Source organism: Gobius niger (assembly GCF_951799975.1).
Source record: "Gobius niger genome assembly, chromosome: 7".
NCBI classification, from domain to species: domain Eukaryota; kingdom Metazoa; phylum Chordata; class Actinopteri; order Gobiiformes; family Gobiidae; genus Gobius; species Gobius niger.
This window is the reverse complement of record NC_136858.1, coordinates 31,167,193-31,188,261: the sequence shown is the minus strand read 5'-3', so window position 1 is coordinate 31,188,261 and position 21,069 is coordinate 31,167,193. Positions and strand designations below refer to the sequence as shown.

The following is a 21,069-nucleotide window of genomic DNA, read 5'->3' as shown; positions in this document are numbered from 1 at the left end:
GTTTCAGACTCGTCTCCAGCTCACAGTGAGAACCAAGATGACGTATTGCGGAAGAAACAAGGCGACAAAGAGGTGAGAAAATATCCACTTTCCGTTCTGACTTTGCTGATTTCCATTAGTTTAAAGCTTAGTTAGTTAGGGTCTTGAACAAGAAGTGTGTTTTTGTGTTGATTGGCAAGAAGGTTCTTTACTTTTGCTTCCCTAAAATGAGGTAATGCACAGATGAACTGAAGTGCTTACAATTATCAGTGTTTCCTCAATAAATGGATTGGATAGGAACTCTGTGTTTTGGTGTGGTCCGACCTAGATTTTCAGACTTCTCTTTTCCGCTGTACTGTGCCATGTGATATTTTGTTTTGTACTTTTGTTATGAACTCTTCTTCTGTGCTTTGTTTTCTTCCGGGCAGAAAATCCTGGAGCAGCAGCGGCGGTTGAAGCGGGAGCAGGAAGAGGCAGACGCCGCGTCCCGGAGGCACACCGGGATCGTCCCGACGCGGCACCAGTTCATCACCAACGAGCGCTTCGGAGACCTGCTCAACATCACCGACAACTCCGAGAAGAGGAGGTCCGGAGTGGAGGTATAAAGCACTGGGACCGTGGGTACTTTTTATACATACTTGTGTTCCCTCGCCTGAAACAGTCCAACAAGCCAGACAATAAGGGCTGGTTCTTCTATTATCGTCCTGAATATGTTTAAGGGGTCTCCATCTTTTTTCACCCTGTGAGCAAATCTATACCCAATATACCTTTTAGTCAAACTGTGAATAAATGGGTATTTTTACCGTCACAGCCAGATTTAGGAGTCAATATGTGATGAAAAAGGTAAAGCCTGTTTCGTCACATATTGACTACAGTATTTGGGTTGACCGTACACAACAGCAATGCAAACTTCACGAATCAGGCTATATATTTACACAAATTACTATTACAACACACTGTTTTGGGGGAAAAAGAATGTTACCATCCAAAAAGAAAAACACAAATGAAAGTATAGGGCATTTAACTAAAGACTTAAAGCAGAACTAAGTAACTTGTTTGCCTTAAATCCTTTTAGTAGTCCCTTTGGGGGTAATACAAGTGTTGATGGGATGATTGGGGGGTCTTTCATCTCCCCCTGGTGTCTCTGGCCAGAAAACCACACTTGGAACTTCGCCTCCTATGTGTCGGAGGCCCCAATACGCTCTAATAGAATCACAAAGAAGAAGCTAACAGGCTAACGAGCAAAGCTAACTGCGTGCTAGCGCCACTTAAACTGTGTTTACAGCCAAGTTTGAGTGAAAAAAAATATCTCCATTGTGTATTCGGATGAACAATACCCCTCTCTCCATTTGTCTTTTCTGTCAGCTTAGTATTTACTCTCACGGACAATCAATGAGTAAAAAACTACAACATGCTACGACACCTGCACTGGCGCTTTTGGCCTCTAGGGGCATGAGTTACTTAATACTGCTTTAACTTTACATTTTCACAAGAAAAAGAAAAGGCATTTAAAATATGATTCCACAAACAAATGCTGAAATGTTAAAAGCCTTTGGGGAAGTCCCAGTGCCCCCGTAGTCTCTGTAAAAACTTCGGAAACACTGCTAATACTGTATAATTTTCATATAAAAGCAAAATGAGTCCACTCCACCCAAACAAAAACAAAAAACAATTCATGAGTACTTAATATGATTACATGTACCTATTGTACATTTTAGCAACTTGCAAAACTAAAGTAAACTTTCAGAAAGAGCGAGTGGATACTCGATCCAAGTACAATATCCCAGGACGTGTGCTTATCTGAACAGGCAGGAAGACGCACACAGGCCGTGACAGGCTGAAAGACGGGACAGGACGTCAGCTGCGAGTTGGACAAACAAATGGTGAAAATGCTCTGGACATGGAAACAGTGCAGTAGAACGAGTCAGAATTTTCTCATTATGTCACACTGTTTACAAAGTAGGAGAGAGTCCTTTTAAAGCATTGCTACATACTCTGCATTTAGTTTTGTGTTTGATGTGCAGCTTCCTGGCCTATAGTGACTCCAGTGAATGAATGACTGGACGTTCCTGTATCTGCTTATCCGCACGTTTCTGTCAGCTCTGAGCGAACACAAACCAGCTGCTGTTTGGTTTGGCCGCTGTCTCCGCACTGTTGTTCTCGATGACACCTCTCACACACTCCGCTGCTGAAGCTCGGGATCAATGTAATAAACATGACTAAAGATGTTATCTGGCATGTATTACAACTGGGTCAAAAGTATTGTTTAGAATAATATTTACAACTCCAGAAGTAGATAGTGCAGCTTGGGTTAATGTCTATTTAAATAAAGCTATTTAAAGTGCATATGATACATTAGACACAATTCTTGCCAAAACGTAGTTAACACAATTATATTTAAGATTTTGCTAAAAACTGTACCCAGCTTTCTTTAGTTTGACCATTTTTGTAGTTTCACTTCCTTATTGGACACTGACAGGAAGTGATATAGATGGAGGCAAACAATTTTTAAACGGTTGCCGTGCCAACCATGTTATCTCAATGGGAAATGAGTCAAACTGCTCTATGGCATCTTTACCTATGTCAGTAGCCAATGGTGGAAAGGAACAAAGTAAAAAGTACAAATTATTGGTACTTTTACTTTACTTAAGTACATTTTATGATGAATACTTTTCACTTCACTACATTTTAGAGCCTGTATCTGTACTTTCTACTCCACTGCATTTTTAAATTAGGTTTAAGTAAAAGTATTGACTCTCTAAGATGAGCTGGTTTAGTCCCAGTTTAGACTTGGTTTAGTGGTTTACTCCTTTAGACCTGGTTTAGATCTGGTTGAGACGTGACCTAGTTTAGTCCGGGTTTAGACCTGGTTTAGTTCCTGTTTTTGACCTGAGTTTGTGGTTTAGTTGTTTAGACTTGGTTTGATTCAAATGATTTAAAAAGTCCTCCACATTAAACTCTTAAATACTTTTACTTTTTGCTTAGAAAGTACATCAACAATGCATACTTTTATACTTTTGCTTTTACTTAAGTACATGTTTGGTCCTGTATCTGCACTTTTTTTTTTAGAATATTGAGTACTTCTTCCACCACTGTCACTAGCTTAAAAAAAAAATCACATAAAAATAACTTTTCATCCCAACATTTCTTCATTAAATTGCTGCTTCACTGAACTAAAACCATAATTATTACTTACAACAGATGTGATCAATCTAAATCTATCTAAATCTATCAATCTAAAGTCATATTTTCAAAAGCATTAAAACATGTCACAACCACTTTAAATCAATCAATCAATATAGCACTTTACAACAACACCAGGAAGTGCTTCACAGAAAGATAAAACAATTTAAAAACACAAAAATTATTGCATCCTAGACATAATTCAGTTCATTCTAGGTATTTAAAGCCAGTTTGAAGAGATGAGTCTTTAATCTGGACTAAAAAAGGGACAGATCCGGGATCCATTTCACTTTTTATAAATACGCCATAAATATTACCTAGGCTGTTTGTGTCCCCCCAGGTGTGAGGGGCATGTTCTTATGAAATATGGCTTTCACTCGTAATTGTAAATGTTGATTTATTCACAAGTACACGTTTCAAATGACACAAAACCAGCTTTGAAATGAACATAAAGGGACTCTCTCCTACTCGCATCTGCCAAACTAAACTGGCACAGCTCAAATCAAGTCCAGAATCAAATCCTAGTGCAAGCTTCACACATTCTGGAGGTTCTTAGCTTTCAAATGAGGAATTACCTTTAAACTTAAACATGTTCACGCTGATGTTTTATCTATCTTACTGACAGTGTGAAATGAAATGGATGGGGGGGCGTTCTTTTTACCCACAGAAGTGAAACCCTCGCGCTCCGCTATATTTGACGCGTCGTATTTTATACACAGCGAAGATACAAATCAATCACTTTTAAAGCTCCACTGAAAGATCTTAAATAACCGGCGCCATGATTTTTGTCCCATAGGCATAAACGAATTCCCTCTTGTCATAGTTTTAGGGTGTGTCTGCCGTTGACAGGCCGGTCCCAGCCGCCGCTAGCGCAGGGGACCAGTCTGTCTGTCACAGCGCGTCATTCCTGTCATAGCTCCGATATTTATGTTCGAGAGGCCAAGCGGAGGACAGCGGCAGATTTACAGTTCACCAGAAGAGCTGTAGCACAGTGTCAAATAAAATGTGCCGTGTGCCGTATCAAGTTTATCCGGTCAATGAGTGATTCAATATAGAAGATATGTTACGTCGAGAATGAATTGTTTATTTTGTGTCTTTGCAGAGAACTCCCGCCATGGCCCGCTTCGACTTCAAAGCGGAAACGTTAAAGTAAGTAAAAGTAGTAATTATAATCGTAGCAGTGGCACCGGTCCAGCCTTTCTACTTCCAATACCAATACTTGGGCTTTACTTACGATACTGGAGCATCCCTGATAGTGGTCGAAGCTGTAGTGTTTGTAGCAGCAGCATTAATATCAGCAGTGGTGTTAGATGCAGTAGTAGGTCAAAAATAGATGGAGTAGTAATACAGCAGTGGCGACAGGACTCCGGCCTCCTCCTGAAGTGACTGTGCTCTGAAGACTTGTAAGATCTGAGACAGTCTCCCCTTCGATGTCTGGGAATATCCCACGTTAAATATAAAACTCAAGTGAAAGAAACCCACTCTTTCAACATTTTCTTTTGCTGCGAACATCAGCTATCCTGTATATAGCATTGCAGCCATACTTAAAGCAGCACTAAGTAACGTGTTTACCTTAACCTCTTAACTCCCACCTGAACGGATCCCATTCTCTCCAGTTTGGCTTTACCCTAATCAAAAAGCTTCTTGGGAAAAAAGCACCAAAACAGCCACAAAAAATGAGAAGAAAACAAGGATGTAAACACAACAAAAAAGTGACAAAAATTCAACAAAAAAGGGACATTAATTCAACAAAAATGTGACAAAAATTCAACAAAAAATCAACAAAAAAATGACAAAAATTCAACAGAAATGTGACAAAAAATCAACAAAAATGTGACAAAAATGTGACACAAACTCAACAAAAATGTGACCAAAATAAAAAAAATAAAACATAAAAAAGGTGACACAACACAGCAACAACGTGAGGAAAAAGAATGAGGTGTTACACAGACCAATATAATGGCCAAAGAGGACAGAATGCATTTGGTTTAGGCGGGTGGTAAGAGGTTAATAAATCCTTTTCATAGTCCCTGTGTGGGTAATACAAGTGTTTATGGTATGATTGGAGGGTCTTTCATCGCCCCCTGGTGTCTCTGGCCAGAAAACCACAATTGCAACTTGACTCCCACCGGACCGGAGCAACCAATACACACTAATAGAATCAGAAGAAGAAGCTAACAGGCTAACGGGCAAAGCTAACTGCGGGCTAGCGTCATTTTAAAGTTTGAGTGAAAAAAAATATTTCCATTGTATAATTGGATGTACAATATCCCTCTCTCCCTTCGCCTTTTCTGTCATTGTAGTATTTACTCTCCAAGACAATTAATACGTTAAAAAATCGCAACTTGCTACAACACCTGCAGTTGCGCTAATGGCCTCTAGGGGCAAGAGCTACTTAGTACTGCTTTAAAGCCCGGGACATCGCGGCCCCCTTAGCGGTCCGAAAATCCCCCAATAACAGTTTATTTACTTTATTTTATAGCTAAAATGACATAAAACTCCACATTTAGCCGTGGATGTAGGTAAAATACCAGCAGATAAATGAACATTTCCTTTCAAAATCTTTTTTTTTTTTTTTCAATGGACTTGACAAGCTTTAGGGGGCCCCCTGTAGAAATAGCAGCTGGAGTGAAATTTGCCTTAGTATCTGTAATTGAATGGTAATAATAGCGGTCGTGGATTGAATGATTATTGTTTTAGGGAGTGGAAAACACAGAAACGTGCAAAACCAGCCGTGCCTCCCTGTGTGCTCTCTGAACCTGTCAGCATCCATCTTCACAATGGAGGAAGCTAAATTATATGCTAAAGCTTGTAAAAACAGTCCTCCTTTCTCCCTAAGTAGTATTTCTGCTATTATTGGTTGCTAAAAACACTAAATTGACCCAGCAATGTCTAAACCCCAAAAAACACTGACCGATTATGAATGCTGTTCTATATTGGGCAGCTTTGTGGTTTACAATGCTTTACTTATAGTACTGTAGCTTTGAATTATAGCTTTGAATTATTATGTTTTCTTTGCCCTTGCTAAAACTGGAATTCAAACATTAGAAGTTGGAGAAGTCATGTGATTGACGGGGTAATGTAGTAGCACAAGTCGACATAGATCAGACAAAATACTTCAGAGTGGAGATAGATATGGTTTTCTTTTGCCAATAAGAACTTTCTGTTTGCTTGCAGGGAGTTGCCGTTTCAAAAGGGAGACATTGTGTACATCATTCGGCAGGTGGACCAAAACTGGTACGAAGGCGAGCATCACGGACGGGTGGGAATTTTCCCTCGAAGCTACGTCGAGGTATGAACTTCATTATAGAAATTATTGTTTTTAGTAGATTGTGCTCCTGTAATGGTCACTGTTATAAAGTAAAATTAACAATCTTTTTTTTTTTTTGTCCTTTATTTTACAGCACAGTAATAACTATAGGGCTGGGTATTGTTAAATGATACCAGTTTGGTATCGAAAAAAGGTTTAGGTACTACTGGTATTGAAAAAATTAAAGTATTGAAAGCAGATACCAAAAAAAACGTATATATCTTTAGATCCAAGTTTTGATGCTGTTAAAGCATTAAAGGAAGTGTCTTGGACGTCTCAAATAGATGATTTTTCCCCCACGTTTTTGCCCAATTTCTTTCTCTATTTTTTCCACCCAAACAATGCGCAATGTTTGCCCCATTTTTCACAATAAAAATTTAAAAAATGCTTTTTTTTGCTCAAAAAAATGTCTTGTTTTCCCAATTTTTACCCCTAATTTTTGCTAATTTTTATTACTAATATTTTCTCTACTGCTCCCATTTTTTTTTTTTTTTTACCCAATTTATTCCCAATTTTTGCCCAATTTTTGCCCAAATTTTCCTAAATTTTTCACACATTTCTTACTATTGGCGATGAACCCAATATTGTAAATTTGCAGATCTTCCACACATCGTTGTTCTGTTTTCTGGCTCTAGATGACAAATATTTTAGTATAGGTATCGGAAAAAGTATCGTTCAGGTATCGGTATCGAAAACCAAGTATCGTTCAGGTATCGGTATCGAAAACCAAGTGTCGTTAAAGTACTGGCATGAAAAAAAAATAACAGTACCCAGCCCTAGTAATAACATGATTATTGGATTGAAATAGCATAGTAACTCGGGATCTCCAGAAATAGTGCATTTTGTTGCGTAAACTCTCAGTCGTCCAGAAATGTTCCATCTAAGCGGAGATTAGACTGGGTTGATTGAATAGACGACGTTTCGCTTCTATCTTAGGAGGTTCTTCTCTCTATTGTAGACAAGAACTTCCTCTACTCAATGAGCCCTCTCCAGTCCATTGATTCTCTACAAATATAAGTGATATGAAAAGTCACATTACCTTAATAATAAATAATGTTTCCTTGTAATTACCATGACACTACTACTAAAGCTATTGCTGTTCTGTAAAGTAAAGTCCTACCATGACTTTCTGTGCAGCTCCTTCCTCCGACAGAAAAGGCCCAGCCAAAGAAGAGTGCCCCAGTCCAGGTGCTGGAGTACGGAGAGGCCATCGCCCGCTTTAACTTCAACGGAGACACTGTGGTGGAAATGTCCTTCAGAAAAGTATGTGTAGGATCGAGATACACACATCAGACATTACATTTTTGACATTATGCCTTTAGTATAGTAGTAGTAGTATAGTAGTAGTATGCCTATTAGTATGCAGTAACATACGAGGAACACCTCACAAAAGCTATGGAGAACCAGCTCAACTTTAGGGTCAAATTGTATACTTTACTATCAAACATTTTTAAGCCCAGGCAAATTGCTGTTGTCTCGATACAGACGACATTCCTGGAATCATCCATATATGGTCATGTTTGAAAACAGTTAAGGGGGAAAACAAGGGGGAGAAAAATCTGAACGTTTTACTTACTTAAAATACTTTAAATGCTGAATTATTATTAGTTTTTACTAAATAAAGATACAAAGACATGGGGAGGAGCCAAGTGGTTCAACAACAGCCCATAAATACATAAATAACGGAGAATTCTAATACGATGCCTCATGTTAGCATCATGCTAATGCTAGCGACTAGCTAGCACTAGCTACGACTGCCGTTTTTTCACTTCTACTGAACAATCTGCTATGAGAAAATATCCATATGGGCTCGATTTAAACTTCACATTATTTATATATGATAAATAACTTCATATTCCACCAGAAAATGGCTAAAACGAGTGGAAAATTGTGTTTCCCAAAAGATTCTACTTTCCCCCTCGGCGAAGCCACGCCCCCTGTCGCAATGTCGCGATGCCGTCTGTATCTATTAGGCACTTTTACTTTAGACTAGCGAAAAAAGGTGAACATCTCAGTCAGAGCTAGAACCTTAGTGATTGTCCAGTATATCGTTGCATCATGTGATACGCATATTCATCAAATACTGCAATACAATTATTGGTATTGTGCAGCCGACATTGGCCTGTAATAAATAATAAGGTGAATTCAAACTTCTGCCTAAGACAGTATGCAATCCAATATGAATGCATGCGTGTGGTCATAATGCTTGATGTTTTGTTTCTAACCATCACACTGTGTTTTTAGGGAGAGAGAATAACCCTGATCCGCAGAGTGGACGAGAACTGGTATGAGGGTAAAGTCGCGGGCACGAATCGTCAGGGCATCTTCCCGGTGACGTACGTGGAGGTGCACAAGAAACCCAGAGTCAAAAACGGAGTGGACTATCCCGACCCGCCCATCAGCCAGTCGCCACAGCGCAGCACCACGGCCTCTCCACAGGTAAGAGCGGCTGCCGGACCCAAACACTGTCGTACAGATGTGAGATTGAAGTTAAAATCCTATTACAGTATGTTTAAATGAGAGTCCAGCTCCAATTGTTTCTCTGCTTTGTTTGTTACTTTCCTTTGTCCCTACAGGTTCTAGTTCTGTTGTTAAAAATGTTTTGTTTTATGTTTTACAAAAAGATATAAACTGAGCATAAAGGTCTGGTCTAAGATTTGGTTTTGATGTAATCCGGCAAAACTCACAAAAAATCTCGATATTTTTAAAGGCTTTATGATCAAAACTGAATGAAATATAAACTTTATTTTTTCATATGTGAGGACAAGTTGCTTACTCACAGTTCCTGGAGTGAGTATTTCTATTTTACAAACAAAATAAAAGGACTCGAGTAGAAGTAAAAGGCATTGTGTGATAATAAACTACTCTTAAAAGTGCATTTATATCAAAAAGTTACTTTAGCGCATGTAGTGCTTGGGTAACTGAGTACTACCTTTACCTGTCTCTTTGGTTTAACTTTGCTGAATTATAAAGCTTACATTTTACAATAGGTTAATGGATTGCTGTATAATAGGTCTAGTTCATCCATTTTAAAGCCTACGTTTACAGTTAAGATTAGTTATATTTTTCCCCAAATTTCCTTTGTCATGATTTCTGTTCACACCCTTTTGATCTTCTCTCACTCCTCTCCTCTCTCATCTGTTTCTTCTTCCACTCCTTGTACCTAAAGCTGTACCGTAACCGCCTGACCACCTCGCCCCTGCCCCTGCCCCGCTCCCCTCGCCGCTCCGTCTCCCCCGAGGTCCATGCCATCTCCTCCGAGTGGATCTCTCTCACCGTGGGAGGGGGAGGCAGTCCACCCGCCGCCCCCACTCCGCCTCTGCCCCCCCTGCCCAGCGCCTCCTACCGCCTGGGCGAATACCTGCCCCCTCCCTACTCCGCCAGCCCCATCCCAGCTCTTGTAGGCAGTCCCTATTACAACTCCCCCATGGCCTCTCCGTCAGCGTCGCCCTTGCCCCCGCCGTACCCGCCCCGCCCCAGCTCGGCCACGCCTTACCTGACCTTCACCCCGGCCCAAAGCGAGGACTCTCCCCCCTCGCCCAGGCACCTGTCCCGCAGCGGCAGCCCCAGCGCCGGCCCGGTGCTGGAGGGGTGGCTCAAAGGGGGGGATAAGGAGCCCTCAGATTGGGCAGAGGGACTGGCCGCTGGAGGCAAACACAAAGGTCTTGCAGAGGTATCAGCCGCATGGTGTGAGGTGGTGCATCCCGAGCGCACGCCAGACATGGGCTTCACCTACTTTCTGCGTCCAGTGTCCGCTCAGTGTTGGAAACAACTAACCTTGTATTTTATGTTTAGGGTGCAACTTTTGTAGATGGATTTCCAAAACTTGAAAGGTGCACTATGCAACTTTTTATGTTGAAAAAAAGTTGATATTAACTTTTAACTCCCGCTTTTAGTGCTCCAGTTCAACTATACCCAAATCTATAAGGTTACAGCCTGAAAGCCAGTGTAACGCCCCTTTTGAAAGCTAAGACCGACAAAACTCATCAAAATGGGTCACATTTTTGTCACTTTTTCATCATATATTTGTCACTTTTTCATCAAATTTTTGTCACTTTTTCATCATATTTTTGTCACTTTTTCATCATATTTTTGTAATTTTTTCATCATATTTTTGTCACATTTTTATCACATTCTTGTCACTTTTTTATCACATTTTTGTCACTTTTTCGTCATATTTTTGTCATTTTTTCATCATATTTTGTCACTTTTTCATCATATTTTTGTCATTTTTTCATCATATTTTTGTCACTTTTTCATCATATTTGTCACTTTTTCATCACATTTTTGTCACTTTTTCATCATATATTTGTCACTTTTTCATCACATTTTTGTCACTTTTTCATCATATTTTTGTTACTTTTTTATCTAATTTTTGTTACTTTTTTAATCACATTTTTGTCACTTTTTCATCACATTTTTGTCACTTTTTCATCACATTTTTGACACTTTTTCATCACATTTTTGTCACTTTTTTATCACATTTTTGTCACTTTTTCATCACATTTTTGTCACTTTTTCATCACATTTTTGTTACTTTTTTATCATATTTTTGTCACTTTTTTATCACATTTTTGTCACTTTTTTATTACATTTTTGTCACTTTTTCATCACATTTTTGTCACTTTTTTATCATATTTTTGTTACTTTTTTATCATATTTTTGTTACTTTTTTAATCACATTTTTGTCACTTTTTATCACATTTTTGTCACTTTTTCATCACATTTTTGTCACTTTTTCATCAAATTTTCGACACTTTTTTATCACATTTTTGACGCTTTTTCATCACATTTTTGTCACTTTTCACTTTTTCATCGCTTTTTTGTCACTTTTTTGTCGCCCTCTAGTTGAGTTTTCATCCTTTGCTATTTTGATGCTGTTTCAAAGTAACCTTTAGATTTGGGTAAAGCTAAACCGGAACCAATCCGAAAAAACCTGAAATAAAATTTATCCTGAAGCATCATAGGAGCCACCGGGGTGGAAAGCCAAGGCACCAGGCTAACCATCCATACAGCTGCTGGGTCTAATATCAACTTTTTTCCACATAAAAAGTTGCATAGTGCACCTTTAACTAGCAGCAATGCAAAGAGTCCTTCTGGCTCATTACATTTTGCATAGGATTAGTCCTTAAGTGTTTCTTCAGATTCAATTTGTCTTATATGATTCCTTAAGGCTGATTTTGTGACCATGTAGGTTTGTTTTTGGCCTGGTTTGAAATTGCTAACAGAGACACCCTGAAAGTTGTAGTTTTGCAAAGTTATGAAGCTGCTCCTCTGCATGTAGTGTGTTTAACTAACAAAAACATGTCGATATTTGTGCAGGGATACTACAGTCTTGTTCCCGCGTGAGTTGCATGTTGTGGTTTTCTCACGCTGAGATGTTGACGGCCACTGAACTTTTGGTGTGATCGGTCTCTTGTGTTTAATACGTATTTTCGATTACAGGTGATCTGAAATCCTTACTCGGACCATTCTGGTAGATTCATTCTAAAATGAACTCTCTGATTTGCAGCTCTTGAAAAATGACATCGACGGCCGCAGCTCCAGAAGCCCGGTGATGCTGTTCGACATCCAGGAGAACAACAACGTCAACTCCTTTGCGGTAAATTTGCGGCAGATTTATTCTCATAACTCGTGTCAAAACAATACTGACTAGACCCCATCCACAATCAATGAAAGGAGGAAATATTGGATCAACATCTGTGAACTGAAGACTTGATAAATGTGCTGATTGTGTTATTGTTTCAAATGGTTCTCAAATTTTGAAGGGTTAAAATTAAACTGAAATGAATGAGTTACTAAAGCATGAATGAAATTATTATCTCAAATCAATAAAGTCTTTGAGTAGATGACACATGCCATATTCTGGTGTATACTAGTATTAATCTTTAAATATTAAACAATAGCACATACACTGTCAATGTGCTCCAGTTAGTAACCGTGGCTGTGTTTACATGGAGACCAAAAATCTGATCCTAATCTGATTTCTGGAGTTCTTCTATTTCAGTTCTATTTTTGTTAACGTTAACCTCTTAACTCCCACCTGAGAGGATCTTTTTCCTCACGTCATCAGATTTTTTTGTTCGGTAGTCAACTCATTTTTGTAACTTTTTTGTCATTTTTTTGGGTCATTTTTTGTCACATTTTTGTCATTTTTTTGTCATTTTTTTGGTCAATTTTTTGTCATTTTTTTGTCACATTTTTTATCACATTTTTGTATTTTTTTGGTCACATTTTTGTCATTTTTTCGTCAATTTTTAATCAAATTTTTGTCATTTTTTGTCATTTTTTCGTCAATTTTTTATCAACTTTTTGTCATTTTTTTGTCACATTTTTGTCATTTTTCGTCATTTTTTGGTCAATTTCTTGTGACATTTTTGCCTCTTTTTTATCAATTTTTCGTCACTTTCTTGTCAATGTTTTCTCACTTCTTTGTCACATTTCCATCATTGTTTTCGTCTCAGTTTTGTTGCTATTTTCACAGCTTTTTTTCCAGAAGCTTTTGGACTAGGGTAAAGCCAAACTGGAGAAAATGTGCTGTGTTCAGGTGGGAGTTAAGGGGTTAATATACATTATCTGATATTCATAAAATCTAGAACCCGGAGTTTTGGATTCTCTCATTTCTGAAGAGAAAGTAAACCCATCAGATATGATTTTTGGGTTATCTGATTTTTCAGACCATGTGAACATAGCGAGTGTAAAATCGTTCATTTACATTTTTGTGTGCATGTTTTCTTCCCATAACCTCATGTAATATTTGGGATATTTGTAAATTCAACATATGCTCATTTCAGATACTGATCCAATGTTTTCTATTGATTTAGATCTTAACTCGTAACTCATTCTACATTTAACTGACTTATAAACCATGCATTTTCTATTTAACTCTCATGCCTAAACTGACTTTTCTTCTAACATGCACTAATCTTTCACTTCCTCCATCTACTTGTGTCTTGCCTTTTCATGCCTTCCTCCCCTGGGCTTCTCATCGCCTCCTCAACTCTGCTTGACTCCTGTCCTACTTCCTAAATCCTACTTACGGGACCTCACTTCACTCTTCCCCTTCTAACACCCTATCTCCATCTGGGACACCCCTCCTCTGCTGTGGTGTGTTCCGTTGCTGTGCCCTCCTACCTACCACCACTAGGAGGCAGTGTGCAATGAGATCTTGAACATAGCGGAGACGTCGGTGCGGTACTGTAGCACCATGTCGCACCCGTTTCCTGTTGACTGTCACCCCAAAGTGCTCCCTCACCCCAGTAAACAGTCTCTCATCGTTTCCCAGCAGCCCCTGTCCCAAAGCAGCAGCCCGGAGCCGGGACGTCTCAGCTGCGGCGTGTGAGTATGACCTACCGCACACTCCCCATAAGATTTATTGTCCTGTGCGGTCACAGCTCTGGAACATTTGTTGTAAATGTTTAATATTGGAGTTACACATAGTTCTATTGATGGAAATCAAAGGAGTTATTCAAATAAGCCCCAAATGTATCAATTACACAGTCACAGCTAGAGTTTAAGGCTGTTTAATTTCTGAAACTATTCAGGCCATGTCCCCCAAAATCACCAAACCAACAGCTCGGGACCCTTTTTGTAAAATATAATCAACATTTAAAATAATTAACTAGCAAGACATTTAGCATCTGGTTTATTCATGTGTGTTTAGATGTATATTTTATACCTCAATTTCACTAAAAATACTGCCTTCAAACAAAAATACATCAAGTTCAATGTACATTTTAATAGTATATGAGGATTAATATAAATGTAATGCTTTTCTGAGCCATTTTAAGGCCTATATACTATGTTTTTAATGCCACAAATAACTGCTCTGAGGCGAAATTTTGATATTCAACTTAATTTGACACAATGGGCAATTTTGAGCTTAAAGATTGTGTACATTTCTATTAAAACTGCAGCTGAATTTGAGTTTTAGAACAGATTTTTTGTACTTTAATGAATGTGTGCAGTAAAAATAGTTCTATGGATTGAATCCAATTTAATGCTTTTTAAAGCCCTGCGGAAATCCTGAATTTGCATCATGGTGGCCCAACCTTTTTTTTTTTTCTACTTGTACAGACAGTATGGCAGGAGGGGTTTTACTTACTGAGTTCTGTGAAGGTTTAAGGATGGTTTTAGGGTTGATTTGTATTTACTTAAACTAAAATATTGAAAAGATGCAATATCCTGTTGATAAAATTATATTTAATTTGATGAATGTGGGTCTAACAAAAATATAGAAGTATAATGAAGCCAATAATAGCCAATTTCCTTCTATTTTACTGGTTTAGCACCCCCCCATGTACAGTTCACCAAAAGTACTTTGGGTTTAGTAGTACATTCCATCATTACAAACCAGTTTAAGAGTTTAGTATAGGGCTCTATTACATTTCTTTTAACCCGGTCTCAATCTTTTTTCCCGCTTTTTTTTTAGCCCGATCTTACTTGACCTCTTAACTCCCAACTGAACGGATCCCAATTTCTCCAGTTCAGCTTTACCCTAATCAAAAAGATTCTTGGGGAAAAAGCACCAATAATGTGACAAAAATGCAACAAAAATTAAACAAAAATTTGACAGAAATTCAACAAAAATGTGACAAAAACGCAACAAAAATGTGACAAAAACGTAACAAAAATGTGACAAAAAGCTCAACCAAAAAGTGACAAAAATTCAACAAAAATGTCACAGAAAGAAAAAAAAGAGAAAAAAAACATACAAAAGGTGACACAACACAGCAACAACGCGAGGAAAAAGGTCAGTTTTGTGGGTCTTAGCTTTCAAATGAGGTGTTACACAGCCAAAAGAGGACAGAATGCATTTGGTTTAGGCGGGTGGTAAGAGGTTAAGTGAATATTATCATAACCTTGTCTCCTTTGTTTCTGCAGCTTCCAGGCCTTGTACACTTATGTCCCTCAGAACGATGACGAGCTGGAGCTTCAGGAGGGAGACCTGGTCAGCGTCATGGAGAAGTGCGATGACGGCTGGTTCGTGGGTACGTGTCTCGACAAAAGCCCTGAGCCTCGTGCCTTAAACCCCCTGTCACTGCCCGGAAAGATGGGGCATATAGGGTTTCACAGATGACAAGCAAAGCATCGTGCAGAGGATGTTGCGATGCCTAGTTATAGTTTTGCAATACAGACTGGGACTGTGCTGTCATAACCGGTCACTTAATGCAATCATAAACCAATAGAGATTTTGAAATGTAAATTACTCTATTAGAGAAAAAGTTTAGATTTAGTGCTAGTTTGTATCTAATATAATAATTTGTAATGACACACAGACTTCTTTGAATGACTTTTAATGCCCTGCTGTAAGCATAAAAAGGAAAATCCAAGGCACTCTTCTTGTGTCTAAAAACCTTTATTGTTATTGGCTACTACTACACACCTTTGTCAGGAAGGAACAAGAATTCCTTAAAACGATTCAGTATTTGAATGTGTATTGGATTGACTATAAATGCACTAGTTTGAATGAATGAATGAATAAATATTTATTCGGACCATAAACAAAATATAAAAACACAAACTTATATGAACACAAAATACAACCTGCCATGATTAAGGCAGTTGTGAGCTCAATATGAAATGTGCAGCTCAATACACTTATATTTTAGGACAAACAATTTTGTTTTACCTTTTGCACATTTTAGATAAGGCTGTCCGAAAAGGGGTGGGGGGGAAGTAAACACTTCCCCCCCACTTTAAAACACACAATTTAATCCAACCCCTTTTAAGTACTCTCAGTATCTTGCTTTTTTACTTATTAAACTTCCTTATAACAATGATTTGAGCACTGTGATCTAAATCCAAGTTGTCAGGGATACAGTGTGAATACTACCTACCAATCAACATCTGTTTTACAACACCTGAACATGAAAAGTCATGTATTTTCTTCAGATACTACATACCTAGAGATTCTTTGTATCGATACTTCAACTGTCTGATATTTGGACATCGTTTAAGGCCTACATGTAGTTTATTCCATATTTTAAAATTAGAAAATAAGCTACATACTACTATCCTACATTTTGCGCTTGAAAATACTCATTTGATGAACAATATCTAAGATTAAAGGGGCGAGATGCAAGTTTGCCATTTTATACTCACTACTGCCACCTCAGGTCATACGTGTAACTGCAGCTTCTATATTAAGCTTGTGTATGACGGCACTTCGGACCTGAATTAAGACCTGACTTGAGTGACAGTGCAGGATTTTAGAGGCAGTTATGGTGAACAGGTCTGAGCTCATTCTACACATTAGGACATTACTGGAACATGTAGGGGGAGGAACTCTGTATAGTTCCTTTAAGTGTTAAAATGCTTTACTCCGTACATTCTTACCAACAGTGCGCACACACATAAGTCATGTCTCTCCACCTAAAGCTCGAGTCCCTCAGATCTGCATCCACTGTCACTTTTAAACATATAGAGTTTCTTGAGATGACACTCAAGGCCTCACACGTGTCAGAGGAGCGTCCTCGACAGTCTCCTCAGCAGATCCGCACTCACACAGACACATATAGAGTTACTGCAGACTGACAGGAGCGTGACGCAGTGTTTGAGGGAATGCGTCCGTCCCTGAAGTTACTGACATCAGGGTTTGGAAAAAGGGCTGCAACATTCAACACCTCGAGAAGTTAATGTCCAGCGAAACAGCCTGACACCAAAAAAGGTTCTTATCCCTGACAACATGCACCTTTCTGTATGAAGGGCTATGAAAGACATCAGACACCAAAAACTTTATGAACGTTCAAAAACAGAACAGCTGTCATTGGTCTGCAGTTGCTGTAGGGACTGAATACTCACTTTGAAATGTATATATTTTTATAAACTTTTATTTTATGTCTATTTTAAAACTGCCCATAGCTACTCCATTTTGCCAGCCCGGATTTTTTGCATTCTCACATTTCATCACTAGAAGCGACACCTTCGAAAGCAGCGAGTTAACTTTGTCCCACAGGAGCGGAGACGAGCGTCACACCAAGATTAATGAGATGTCCGTTTATCATTGAATCCATCATCAGTGCAGCGTGTGGAGAGGGAGTGTGGGGGTGAGGGGAGGGTGTACAGAGCAGGATTCACTACTGACACCTACTGACAATAAATGACATAGCTGAGGCCTGCTTTAATGTACTATTGTTGGATAACCCGTGCAGAATTCTTACCAACAAAAACAAGTATGATATTTCACGATATCAGTGTACTACATAACAAAATAAGGTTACGGTTAAGGTATACTTTATTAATCCCCATAGGGAAATTCATTCTCTGCATTTGACCCATCCTGAATGCCGCTGGGGCGACCTGTAGGAGCAGTGAGCTGCCAGCGTGGGCCGGCGCTCAGGGACCCATCTCCATGATGTGGAGCCAGGCTGGTGGTCAGAAGCACCTGGCTGGAGGATTCACCTGTTGTACATGTTTTTAGTGGTAGGGGAAACCGGAGTACCGGAGAGAAAACCTACGCAGACACGGGGGGAACATGCAAACTCCACACAGAAAGGCCCCGTCCCTGGTGGGAATCGAACCCGGACCTTCTAGCTGTGAAGCACGAGCTAGTGCTAGGCTAGTGCATGTCTATGGTAACTAGTAGCCTGCATTAAAAACCTCTTCAAAATCATGGGGTAGTCATCCAAACGTTGCCACATCTGATGTGTAGAAAGCTCCTTTGTGAATTCCACGTTTAGTGATGTTGGCTGCAGGTAATCTTCTTCTTCTTCTTCTTCTTCTTCTTCTTCTTCTTCTTCTTCTTCTTCTTCTTCTTCTTCTTCTTCTTCTTCTTCTTCTTCTTCTTCTTCTTCTTCTTCTTCTTCTTCTTCTTCTTCTTCTTCTTCTTCTTCTTCTTCTTCTTCTTCTTCTTCTTCTTCTTCTTCTTCTTCTTCTTCTTCTTCTTCTTCTTCTTCTTCTTCTTCTTCTTCTTCTTCTTCTTCTTCTTCTTCTTCTTCTTCTTCTTCTTCTTCTTCTTCTTCTTCTTCTTCTTCTTCTTCTTCTTCTTCTTCTTCTTCTTCTTCTTCTTCTTCTTCTTCTTCTCCTCCTTCTTCTTCTCCTTCTCCTTCTCCTTCTCCTTCTCCTCCTTCTTCTTCCTTCTTCCTTCTTCTTCCTCCTTCTTCTTCCCCCTCCTCCTCCCTCCTCAACCCCTCCTTCTTCTTCTCCTTCTCCTCCTCCTCCTCCTCCTCAGTAACCTAGCAGATCACTCCGCCGCTGCATAGCTTACAACCAGGAAGCTGATGCTGCTCAAATATAAGTTCTTTTAAATGCAAAATGGTTATATTTAAACAATAATTTAGTTAACACAGACATTTATATCTGTAGTCTGGTGTTATAAGTGATTTGCCTCAGGTGCACTGTGCTTGGTCAGACTGTTTTTAATGCAGGCTACTAGTTACCATAGACATGCACTAGCCTAGCACTAGCCTAGCGCCACGAAACTCTTCAAATAAAAGGACTGCATGAATTAAAAAATATATATATATCCACAAATCAACAACACTCTGGATAACTAGGAAATGAGGCCCTATGTCAAGAATCCTGAAATATCCCTTTAAACATAAAAGTCTATTGTAAAATCAACGTTACTTTTTGCCTGTAAATGTGTGATGACCCTCAACCAGCAAAGGGCATTGTCATGATCACTATGCACAGAATCATGATGACAAAATGTTTCCTTGTTCCTGATGTGTGTTCTCTGTTTGTTTTCGCAGGAACCTCGAGGCGAACGAAACAGTTTGGGACTTTCCCGGGGAACTATGTGAAGGAGGTGCAGCTCTAGAGTGGACTAAAGTAACACACTGTTGCCTGTGGAGCGCTTGTGTCGCGCATGGCCTTTGGTTAGAGAGAGCCCCCCCCCCCAAGTCTGAACCAGGACAGTCCTTTTGTCTGGGAAAGTGACAGCCGGTCCGAGGTATGTCGCGCTGCAGGAGGAGTGAGAGACGGGGGCGCTGTTGAGACTCGCTGCCCACAACTACAACCTAAGTATTCGCCACAAACTTCAACCTCACAACGGACTTTCATCTCTGTCAAATCCTGCCGTGGTCCGCTCAAAACTCAAGCGTCCGTATTGTCCGTGTCATAAAATGTTTACAGTTTTCTATCACCTTGGAGTCAAAAATGCAGAGGTCGGCAGCAGAACATAGGGTTACGGAGAGGAGATATTACTACGTTTGGATTTTGAATGAGGAAAAAGTGTCTACAAAGTGTGTGATTGGAGCTGTTTGTCAAATGCTAACCTTTCAGAGGCTGGGAGTTTTATATTAGTGGCTATATGCTGCACTCATTGCCACAAACTATAGATTTATAGATCTAAAATACTGAATTGAAAGCCGTTTGATTACAAAATTGCATGCTCAAGGAATCTGTGAAGAACTTTTCGAATTTTAGTAATTCACTTTTATTGTTGTTAGTCCCTAAAGATTGTAGCTGGTCATTAAATGGTGCTGTGGTGTTTCGCTTCGGCACTACATCAAAATAATCCACCATATCCTGTAGTAATTCAATGTTTAACCCCAGTTGTGCATTTCTCCAGTAGCCCAGTGGCTGGGTAGTGTAGCCCTGGTCTGACCCCGGCTCCGGTCTGACCACAGGACAGGCGTGGTACCGCTGCACTTCCTGTCGTGTCATTTTGGGAGAGTCCACTAGAGCAGAATATGAATCACTGATGAGTGAACTGAAGAGAGCAGAGGAAGGGCGGCGGGATTTTAATACCGCGCTCATAACCGTTGTAAATGTGTGCAAACCAAAATCCTCAGATATAGGATGTATTTTCTTATACAGTGAACAGTATAAACAAAACCACTTCATCTCAACTTTAGCCACAAACAGGCCTTTCCCTTAAGGGGAGACACTACAGGCAAAACTTCTTTTTCAATTTTGGGCCAAATGGGTCTCTTAATATATAAACTTTCACCTGGAAACAAAAACTACCTAATGTTCACAATAACATGTTTAATTATTGCTGATTCAATGTTTCTTCATAGATTTATTTGGGAAATTGTAATTTCATTGTCATTGCATTTTCTAAAAATGCATTATCTCACAATATCTTCACATTAGTAGCACCTTAAGACTTCCAATTTTCAAGCCTTGAACTGAACAGATCTTTTTTCAAAGATTTGAATGTCTAATTCTGATTCACTGATTTTGAATTTCAAAAAAACAAGGCGAAATTTAGATTTTTACAGATTTTTCCACGAATAAACAACTGAACAGGAAATCAAAATCTCCTCTGAGGAAGTCTTTGTAACTCAAATGTCGACAAAATAAAACCATTCATTTAAACTTGGCTCAATCCATCATTCAGATTTCCTTGCTGAAAATATAAGCAATTTAGGGCATTTTTAGGCATAAAAAGCCTTATATATGAAAAGAATGACACAAAACTTGCAATACATTTATTTCTCATAGTTATGTCAGTAATCTGCAGTAAAGGTTTCCCGATTCACCTGCTCTTTTAAATCATAATACAGTAATAAAATAAAATGTCGCTCAAAAGAGTGAACTGACTTTTTATTATTAACCAAATCATTTTGTGTAGTATTTATTTTTTATGTCAAAGCATTTTACATCCGGCCTATAGGTCAACCACAATGCTAGGAATCAAAGAGAAT

At 39.1% G+C, this 21,069-nt stretch overlaps 2 protein-coding genes across 7 annotated transcripts in view; both read left to right on the top strand.

Moving 5' to 3' along the window:
* The window catches only part of sorbs1 (sorbin and SH3 domain containing 1), a 99,164-nt gene extending 78,589 nt beyond the window's left edge, over window positions 1-20,575 (top strand). For 3 of the 6 annotated variants that reach the window (XM_079560573.1, XM_079560569.1, XM_079560570.1), the window contains 10 exons: window positions 8-72; window positions 408-578; window positions 4,265-4,311; window positions 6,340-6,454; window positions 7,610-7,735; window positions 8,717-8,911; window positions 11,985-12,074; window positions 13,620-13,810; window positions 15,356-15,462; window positions 19,168-20,574. In XM_079560573.1, coding sequence (XP_079416699.1) covers window positions 8-72; window positions 408-578; window positions 4,265-4,311; window positions 6,340-6,454; window positions 7,610-7,735; window positions 8,717-8,911; window positions 11,985-12,074; window positions 13,620-13,810; window positions 15,356-15,462; window positions 19,168-19,235 — 1,175 coding nt within the window. In that variant the 3' untranslated portion in view covers window positions 19,236-20,574. Of the gene's footprint in view, window positions 1-7; window positions 73-407; window positions 579-4,264; window positions 4,312-6,339; window positions 6,455-7,609; window positions 7,736-8,716; window positions 8,912-11,984; window positions 12,075-13,619; window positions 13,811-15,355; window positions 15,463-19,167 lie in introns of all 6 variants that reach the window. The other 3 variants (XM_079560572.1, XM_079560571.1, XM_079560574.1) reach the window with 3 other exon arrangements.
* Window positions 9,537-10,311, top strand: LOC306966000 (uncharacterized protein; the record flags this gene model as incomplete). Its single annotated transcript, XM_079560631.1, has 1 exon — window positions 9,537-10,311. A coding segment is annotated over one exon (747 nt), but the record flags the coding sequence as incomplete, so codon positions are not given.
* Window positions 20,576-21,069: the final 494 nt, after the last annotated feature.